General features: G+C 43.5%; 1 protein-coding gene across 1 annotated transcript in view; it reads right to left on the minus strand.

Annotated features, from left to right (window-relative positions):
- Nucleotides 1-9,363, minus strand: part of NRXN3 (neurexin 3) — a gene marked incomplete at its 5' end in the record, with an annotated part of 972,314 nt that extends 962,951 nt beyond the window's left edge. The window contains one exon of the mRNA XM_082057637.1: nt 8,651-9,363. Within this exon, the coding sequence (XP_081913763.1) occupies nt 8,651-9,359 (709 nt within the window). The remainder of the gene's footprint in view (nt 1-8,650) is intronic.
- Nucleotides 9,364-10,560: the final 1,197 nt, after the last annotated feature.

Raw genomic sequence — 10,560 nt, forward strand, 5'->3', positions numbered from 1 at the left:
TTCACGAACCTCACTTTTTTCCTTTTTTTTTTTTGTTTTAAACAGCAATTTATTAAGGAATGATTCCATACATTTCTTCCTCATTTAAAAAAATTCTTTGGAGAATATAAGCAATATATTTTCTGCCACATACAGAAAAGAGTTTAAGGAATTTAACAGCAATGTCACTGAGCTATGAAATTCGCAGATTGCGACACAAGCCACTCTCGTCTCTGTCAGCTATCATTGCCTCACCTGTGCCATCTGACCAGCCTCAGTGGACAAAGCTGCCTTTAGCTCCAAGGATTTCTTCTATGTTATCTTGAGGAGAAAAGTACTGAGAGGCACTCTAACCCTGAAAGCCAACCTGGCAGGATAGAAGCAGCAGGAAAGACCAGAAAATCAAACACATGCCTGCGGAGACACACCAGAGGTTTGGAAAACTCAGAATGTGTCATTTTTTCTCAAGTACTAAGGCAATAAACTGAGAAGAAATGAAAATCCACCCAAGAGACTATAGAGTCGGAGAAAGGCTTCTGAATAAATGCAGCAGCCAAGCAAACTCTGGGGGCTTCCTGCAGCATTAGAGATTGAAGCCTGGTTTTAACCTACAGCTCAGATTTCTACATCTACCAATGAACCTTTCTGAGAAAGGTCTCTGACAGATACTCAGAGCCAAACCCAGTCCATCATATTCACTCGGGTTATTTTACTGGTCAAATTCCATGATTAGGAGGCGGAAGATCACCCCCCAGGAGCAAAATCACCCCACCAGGAGCAAAATCCTGGGAGGCAAGTACCCCTTCCCAGCTTGGTCTACATTACAAACTGCAGACCATCTACAAATACACTTGCTGTGTCTAATAAGCAGTTAGTGTTGTGTTGATGACAATTAAAAGGAAAAGAAAGAATATTTTATGTACCCTTTCAGTGCCTTAGAACCACAAAACACGTGGCAGCTTTGGGCTAATTAAACACTCAAAACCAACCCAAGCTTTCTTCTCTGTTGTCCTGTTTTTTATACATTAATTCATACAGGAACAGAGGAAGTGCAAACTCTGCCATTCTGCTCTGGTGGCCTTTTCTACCCTCTTTGCTTTCCCTGACAACACAAGGCCGAGGTGAGTCTCAAGCAGGGATGGTGAACAGGGCAAGCTGGAAGCAGCAACCACAGCAGGGAGGGTGCCAATGTGGACAGGTAGGCAAAGGTGGGTCACCACACAAGGAAAAGCATCTGATCAGCATCTGAGGTTCTTGGCAGAGGGCATTTGGGGGAATTCAGTGGAGCACATGATACAGATACAAAAAAAGAGTCAAAAGCTCTCCTCCTCCCATTGCTCCTATCAGCACCCTGCAGTGCAGCATCCACTCTGTGTCACCAGACATGGAGGAGGCTACGCTGCTGCTTGGACTCGGTCTTGACCAGCACAACTGTGGCCTAGCCTGGGAAGGGTTTGAGTACTCATAGTGTGACACTGCAAAAAGCAGCAGGAAACTAGGAGATGTCAGTTGAAAAGAAAGATGAGGAATGCTCCTCAAACATGGCCACTTAACAAGGAAAGACACTGTAACTTCTGACTGCAAGCCTAGCTGGAAAACCAACAATAAAACCAGGTCATTCTGCTGGGTGCTCATGAATTATCATAATCTACCTGTCCTGCTAAGATATTTATACATCTCTATCACTGTCACACAGAAGCATGTGGGATTCTTAATACCTAGAATACAGGAAGCCCCACCGGGTACATATTTCAGATACAAAAACTGAGACACAGAGGGTAAAAGGAAGGTCAGTTCCTGCAAAGGAAGGTCAGTTGACCCACTCTTGTGTCCTTTAGTCTGCCAGCAAATCACCCTGGGAATGCAGGAAACCTCTGGCAGAAATGGAAATTATTCTCTTAGGTGATAATGCTCTTATGACTGGACCACCCAAGTTCTGCTGCCCCAGTCCAGTTTGTTTACACATTACACCTTGGTCTCCCCTCAGGATAATGAGGTGAGCAAGTGTACATGCAGGCAGAGCCTGGACAGCTGAAACAGCATCACTGGCAATGCTGTTGGTAACACAGAATGTGAATGTAGTGTTCTCAGGTCCCAGACCCATTTCAGAGTAAACACATTCAAATACAAACCAGTTCTGCTTTGAGTAGTCTGTGACTTCTACAGTCCTCCCTACATCCCCACATTTACCTCTGTCAGCCCTTGGGCTGTTTTGGACCCAGATGTCAGCTCCTGGACCTGTTCATTGATGGAGGAAGGGCAAATGCTTTGTTCTGCAGGGTAGGTTTAAAATGGCAGTGACTCTGTCTGCAATGAAGGATTGTGGGAGAGAGACACACATACACCCAAAAGTCACATTGCTGTCTCTGGACAGCAATAACACGGCAGCTGCTTTGCTTTCTATAGGGAGAGAAAGAAGCTTCACTATCCATCAAGTTCAAAGTAGGCCAGCAAAGGAAAAAGAGGTAAAGTGAAATCAGAAGCTGGACCAGACAGGTGGCCACTCTACCATTCTATCACATGGATTACCACATTCTCCCACATCCAGGAACACCCAGTGCTGAGGTCGACGTGCAGAGGCTCATCTTCTCAGTAGTGCCAGAGTTTGCTGGACAGATGTGCTTCTCCTCCATTTCCTTCCCTGTAGCTTTGTCAGGCCGGTATCCTCAAGGTAGCTGGGAGGATTATCTCCCTCCATTTTCCATCAAAACTCAACAAAATTACCCTATGGCAAATGACATGCACACCTCCATTCTGGAATAAGGATGAAAGCAAGGCTACAGCATGTGCTGTCTTGCTTGAGGCTATATTTACTTCTGATTGACCTCCATGACAGGTTGCCTAGCTCAGCAGAAACCTGGACAGTAATAATAGATCAAGTCTTCCCTGCCCCACCCCCCCTTTTTTTTTAGGGCAAAACCAAAAGAAAATAAACCTTCCTTCTGAAATCAAATTATCTCCTGACTGTAAGTTGGAAAGAGAAATTTCTGGCTCTGCTTACTTTCATAATTATTATTAGTTACTTTTATTTAAATCGTTCTTTAATAATGGCCCCAAAATTGCAGTTTAGATCCCAGCTGTGCACACTTTGGGACAGAGCAGGAGCCACCAGGCTGGTCTATAGGCTGATAGAGGAAGCTGGTATCCTGACTCCAGCTAGATTTAGTCCCCCAGAAGCTCAGTCAGCCCATTCACATCTATTCTTTGTGACAGCCAAGAACTGTTATCAGGCAGGTAAACCAAGATGGAACAGCTGCTGTAAACAGCCTATGTGAACTATGTGTTACTCTTATAAAGTAACATTTTCATCCTGTTTTCCCCCCAGGTCCCACTTCCTTCTTTCCTACAAATTGTTCTCACTCTTCACCAGATCCACCTCACACCAAATGGCGATCTCCTTTGTACCCAACCACAATGTGCTTCATTTCAGCAGAGGAGATGTCCAAGCTTTGCCCAGCTGAGGGCTATAACTTGTTTGTTGCCTGAAGGCTGCAGCTGATCTGCAATCAAGCAGAAAAGGATTGTAGCCCCATGGTCATCTATAATACAGAAGACTGAAACAAGAAGAATATAGCTGTCAGCATGTATTGCAGCTAGACTCTCTGAATCAATGGCACACTCTGTACGGGGGCCTGGACTGTGGCTCCCCTGCATTAAAAGCAGGGGATGGTACGAAGCAAATCCAGATAGGTCTGAAGCTGCAGACACTCCATGCTTGGTGACGGGAGATGAGTCCTAGGCCATTTCTGGGAAGGGGCGTGTGGGATTTAAAATGAAATCCTGCAGCTCCTGCTCACTTTTAATATTTATTATTAAGAATAACAAATGGTGCTTAAGTTGCACTTTGAAGTTTCAAAACACTTTTAAACATTAATTAAAATCCTAATACATCATCTTTCTCTGGTGCCCATCTGGCAATGCATCAAAAGATTACAACCAGGCTTGAAAAAAAATTACTATTTTTAATAGAAGCAAAGGAACTTAAACCAGGAAGAATGAGCAAGAGAAAGAGATGAGGAAAAACAAATTGCTGCAAAACTAAGTCACAAGCAGAGTTCTTAGCGGCTTTTGCCCAATGCCAGAGCTGGGGTGTAAGAAGTGGCATAAAATATCAGATTTGCTTCTTGCAATATTTACTCCACAGCCCTTGCAGACTATCAGGTTTAGAGTTTTATACTGCTAAGCGAAGATCTGGGTCCCTCAAAATGTGTCCCAGAGCTGCCTGCTGTCCTCTAGAACAGCAGAGCACAGGACCAAGGGAGGGTCTGCAGCTGTTTATGGCTGGCGAATTCAACAACAACCAATTTATATTCATCTATCAAGGAATATGCAAGTGGAAGCAAATATTATGGTCATGTTCATTTGTTTCTGATTACAAAATGTATGTAAATGCATATGCAAATTAAGTGTATCCATCAGGTTCATGGCAAAGTGCCAAATTAGCCCTTAGTGTTACAAAGTTTGGGGTGGCTGGCAGGGAGATACAGTGACTGCAAGTGAGGTTAGGCAGTTCTTTCAGACACAGGCAAAACTGGGCTGCTCCAAAGGGACAGGTGGGGGATAAATCCTGCAGTAACTTGTCACTTTAAATGAAGCTGAGGGGCTATAGAAAAATCTGTTCCCGCTGCAGTTAAAAGTGTGATAATTACAGAGCAACGGGCTCCTCTGTCATTCAGCAGGCAGCATCCCCAGGAAATCTTGCTCTGTAATCAAGGGAAGAGGTGCAATCAGGCCCCTATTCAGGCTTCGTTTAGAAACAGCCCCTGCAGGCAATACAAAGGCTTCAGCACGGTGCTTTGTGAGGCTGCTGATCACACCAACGTCTTGGTTCTGCAACTACTAGCACAGCTATTGTCATTTCTAAGCACATATTCTGTTCACCTTCCCTCAGAAAGTCCAGAAGGGAGAGGGGTGAGGTCTTGGGCCAAAATACCCTTGTACATACAATGTTACACTCACACTGTCCACATCAGTGAACTCTCTACATCGCAGTGTTGGAGCAAGAGAGAATTTCTTGCAGACTAAGGAAGACAGCGTGATCCTGAATGAGCAGATATGAACATGCTCATCTGGCTGCTACAGCAGCACTGCTTGTAAAATCTATATGGGGAAGGTTTTGGTTGTTTTTCTGGTGTGTTGTTTTTTTTTTTTTTCCAGTGACATGAACGTATCTGTGCTGCTCAAATTCTACGGGAACCTTGTTCTCTTGGCAGCAGCCTGATCTCACAGAGACTGATGAGGTTTATTAGAGGGGAAGGTGTGTCTGAGTTCAGCTTTCTTGTCTAATGCCACTATTGCCCAGAAACATACAAATTAATTGCTACTCAAATCAGCCATCCTTTGTACCCTACAGGGCTGTCAGATTCAATGAACTCCAGTTGCAATAAAAACAGTATCACATTTTATTCAAAACAGCCAAACCTTCCAAAGTGTGCACACATTTGCACTCCCACTGTATTCACTCAGACACAGAAATTGTACTTCTCGTTGTCCAGCAATGACCAGCTCAGCTGCCCATCTGGGCACGTAGCTACCATGATATACACAACCCTGCTAACTCCAAGTGCATGGTAAGTGCCAAAAGTCTTTCTGCACATCAGGGCACATTCTGGACAGGATTTAGAGTTTTGTCTCAGTATGGAATGGTTGTTCTCTGCTGTGGTTCACCATAACTGGAACCACACTTTGTGTTACAGTAATCCCTAATACTGTAAATGGAGCTCCATGTCATCACAGGGCAGGCTCAGCAGGTTCCACTCTGTTTATTTCTTATATCTCTGGCCACAGAATAAATGAGTTTGCTGTGGTTTTACCATCTGCAGACATAGGCATCAGTCAATAGCCAAGTAATGGCCTGGACACTGTCAAGAGAACTCATTATTAAAAAGATACATATTGCATTTAGCTGTTCAAACAGAGGTTGTTATTGATTGGATCCCATCAGTTCCCAGTAAAAGAGCCAACTCTGGTGACAAAATGAAAATACACACGCAGACTAGTAAATGCTGTAATGGAGTTAAGGATCCTTCCCAAAAGGGAGTTGTTGATATCCAGTCGAAAGAGCATGTCTTTTTCAAGAAACGAGACTGGGAATAAAATAACTATGTTATTCTGCAAATATCCAGAGACAGGACAAGAAAAAAAAAAAAAAACACAAAAGACACAACAACAAAAGGGAACAGTTTTGGCAATGAACATTTAAATTTATTGGAAAAAAGCAAACAAAGAAAATACAAGTTGGTTAGCAGTCAGTCAAGCCACAAGCAGGAAAAGCCTCATCCAGTCTGGCTGTTCCTACCACATCCTGCTGCTCATGGGTGGATGTTCTCTCACACTCACAGAATTGAAAGAGAGCATCTCTGGAGTTTAATAAGTTTTTTAAGGTCAGATAAAAAGGTAGCTATACTTAACCTGGTTCGTGTTTTGTTTGCTTGCCATTTTTCTTTGTCTGCTTGTTTCCACTTACTAAACAGATTTCTTCCTTTTTTACCCTTCTTCTCGCAATCTGTACATAATCTGTACCATTTTGGGGTGACAGCATTTAACACACAGAAATCACCACGGCTGCAGCATAAAGGAGGCAAAAAACAAGGCTGATTTTAAAATTCTGACAGAAATCAAACATACACCAGAAAGTAATACAAGAGAAAAATGAAGAACCAGACACGGTAGCAACTTTGTGGAAATCTGTACATTTGTTGCATTGGAAAAGTTTTCTGCACAGCATCTCATGTGTGATTCAACAGACCACAGATAACAGCGAGTTAAAAATGTTTAGTAAAAAAGGTACATCGTGACAAACTTCTTTGCTCACCCTTAATAGAAGGTTGGGTTGGAAACTGATGAATCACTATAGGAAACAAACAGCAATGGTGACGCATGGCTTCAAAAGAAACAATAGCACTGCTTGATCCATGATGCCTACAACAGAAATATCCCTGGCTTCACCAGAAGATGTATTTCATCTTGGTCCACCCACCCAGGAAATGCAGAAATTCCACCATCCAGGCCCTGGTTAGAGCTCTCACAATTGCCCCACAAACACATAGAAGCCTTGTTCACTTACAGTAGTTTCTCAAGATGTTCACTCAAAACCATGTTGATATCTTGAAGAGTCTGGATCCATTAGCCCAGCAGTAGGAAGAGGCTTGTATCTTTGCGCTTCAGGGTCCGCATGCCTGTGTGGCTCTTGCAATCTTTCATCACCCACAACTGGCATTTGGTCATGAGGTGTTTGTTTTGTAAGTGTACGAGGATCGGGCCCCGCAGCCCAGCTATTGAAGTGCTTGGTCACACCCAGCAGTGTCTTCAGCTCCACATAATTCATGGTTCAAGCACAAAAAGTAGTTCTGGCTCATTATTGGTTTGGACCTGATGGGTGCTGAGCAATAGGTAGGAGGAACTGTGGTGTTCAGCACTTCACAGGCTCACATTTCCTATCTTAACGTTACGTACTGGACTGTAATGTCCAGATATAAAGCCAAATTTTCTGTTATCATTAATAATACCGTAAAATTAATGCACATATGGTTGTCGTGTTTATTTTTCCAAACTTCCCCTTCCTATAAAAACATGTTTACTTTGCTATCTATACTGTCAATGCAGAGTTGTATTTACGTAGTATTTCTGTAGGGTTTTTTGCTTACATACCAACCGTATAGAGACTTCATTTTCAGCACTTCTCACATTCTACTTAGTAAGTTCTGGTTGACCTGTTTTTCTTGCCAAAAGTAGTAAAATATGTTAGTTGTGATAAGTAAGATATTAACACAAGTATTTCAATTTTGACAAAATTTGAGGAGTGTTTTTTTCCTTGAGATTGGACACTTCTTGCCCAGGTTTCATCTTTTGCTCAAACTCTTGTGTTTAAACCCAAATGTAATAAAAAATGCTGTAATGAGATTCTCAACTTCACACTGGGATTTCCAGTTGACTTAAGTAAGTCTCTTGCATATACGGAGTTAATTATCATCACACTGCTAAAGATCAAGGAAAAAACTCCTGAAATACTCTTCATCATGTGGTTTGCATGACTTGAAACTTCTGAACTCAAATTTTAAAAGAGAGTATAAAACAATGTGGAAACAGTCAAATCCCTCTTCCCTTTGCGACACTAACAATGATTGCTCAGCAGGTCCCAAAGCAAATTAATCAAGGATGTTGAAACAATCAAGGTGTCACTCAGTGATTAGTATGCAAGCAACTGAGGGGAGCATGGGACTTCCACAGACTAGTAACAGCTATCACCAAAGATGGCCAAACTTTCGCAATGTTACACACGAAGCTCCCATTTACCAACGCTTCACTCAGGTCTCAGAGGCAGAGGGTAGTGGAATTCACCCAGATAGCTAAGAACTTCTTACCACTGCTTTTACCAACACCAGCTACTTCTGTTTTTACCAATTTATGTTCTCAACCCTTGTTAGTAAGTTGCTGATGAAAATCTGCCCATAGTACAAATGTAGCCTCCTTTCAGAAAGGACTTTTTGCAATTGCTCATGTTCTCTACCTGCTCCCATTTCATTACTTCAAGCTGGAAAAAGAATGGTAGAACTTTAGTTCCTCTGATAGCCACTAGCAGGGATAAGACCTCAGTCATAGCTCTGCTAAGCGACAAATTAACTCTTTGGATTTGTAAAGATCAATGGGAAGCAGGGAAGTATTCTCTTACCTTCAGAACATAGCTTGCCAGCATATCCAGTGGCTGAGCAGTCGCAGTGTGGTTCGCCGTCCAGAAGGAAGCAAGTGCCACCGTTTTCGCAGGGGTTTTCTGCACAGAGCCCTTCCATTTCCAGTTGGACCCCTTGACTGCCCAGGAGCTGCGGCTCAGAGTTGCCATATTTCAGATCCAGGATAAATCCTTGAAATGGAGGCTGACTCAGAACACCATCAAGGGTCAAGGCAGCAGGACGGATGTCCAGCGGGACTCCACCAACAAAAAGGTCACTGACGATATTCATATACTGGCGTTGTGGACGCACCTCGCCCGGCTTGGCTTCACCATCCAGCACTAGCACCGTCCGAAGGTGATTGCGGCTGACCATCAGGAAGTGCCAGTTGCTGTCATTGACCTGCTTGTCTGTGATAACCGTAGTCTCCGCACAGTCCACACTGAACTGGAGTTGGATGCGCCCATCAACGAGGGACAGACAGAGGAAGTCACAGACACCACCGTCATCAAAGTAGAGGAGAAGCCCAGCAGAGACATTGGTCTTGAACTGGAAGCTGAGTTCGCTCCTAGTGCTGGCATCCCAGCGGAGGTAGCGGGCCCACTGGTTGGGGATGCCCATGAACTCCAGACCCAAACAGAGACCCAGCAAGGAGCCCAGCAGCAAACTCACCTTCAAGGTGAAGTAGATGGAGTGCAGAGTGAAGCCCATTGTTTAAGAATCTGCTCTTCCCTAGGAGAAAAACAAATGCCACGCTACCGGGAGGAGAACCTCAGCAGTCAATGCCAAATGTTAAATCCAACAGGAAGAGGAAAGCACAGAAAGTGACAAAGAGAGATGAAGAGTAAGTGGAAAAAGAGACAGCAAGTACACGTGACCAAGAGGAAATGTCTTCTCCCCAGAGAAAGATCTCAATTATCCTTTAGGATCCAGAAGCTTTTATCTCAGAATTACAGGGTGTATGAAGTGACTTCTCCAGACAGTGTACTTTTGTGAAGGGCAGAATAACCCACAGTGGTTTGTTTAGTAGGACATACAGCTGACACTGGTTGTTCCAGGGAGCAAGGAAAGGCAGAGCTGAAGTCCAAGTCTCAAATTCTGGTTTCCTAGCAGTGATGACAATATTGACAGAAGCAGCAATGAGATGGAGGAGAGAGTGAATTCATAAAGCACGTGATCCTCGGGAGGGCAAAAATAAAGTCAATCTTCATGATGCACTGGTGGTTACCCAGCCCATAATTCACTGCTTGGCACTCACAGAGCTTGCAAGACCTGTGGGGTCAAGAGAAGAAAGGAAAAAGTTAGTCCTACTGTTCACCAGATCTTTACCATGAAGCTTATCAACGTCTTGCCCAGTAACTCATTTACACTGGCCACTTCCTCATGCCTGCAGTTGGCTATACAGTCCTCCAAAGCAGCAAGGACATCGATGTTCTCTAAACCAAGAGGACCAAATAGAGAACTCACCAAGTGATCTGCACACACCACAACACTGAGCAATGTAAAAATACACAAAATTATTTAACTCCTTTGATGGATGCAATCTCATCCACTTTACAGAGAGAAATGGGGCTGGAGCTTCCCCAGTAATAATTATCTGACAATGAAAATGCCTATGGCAGAGACCAGAGTTCCTTAGAGTAAAAGAGTTGATACAGGGCAGGAGAAGACATTATCCAAACTTCCCATTCCACTGCTCTCATTATGCTTCCTGGCATACCAAACAAGCATTAGAGAAGACAACTGTGCTGTCAGCCTGGCATGCAATAGCTGCTTTTACTTTACATGTCTGGCAACTTGAGAGACTCTAATAGGGACCTGTGCAACCTGGGAAGAGGTGCTATGCAAATTACATGTGGCAGCCTGTAGCTTAGATGATAGGAAACTTGTAGCTTAGATTATAAGAACTGTC

This window comes from Streptopelia decaocto (genome assembly GCF_964273445.1).
Source record: "Streptopelia decaocto genome assembly, chromosome: 7".
NCBI lineage: Eukaryota > Metazoa > Chordata > Aves > Columbiformes > Columbidae > Streptopelia > Streptopelia decaocto.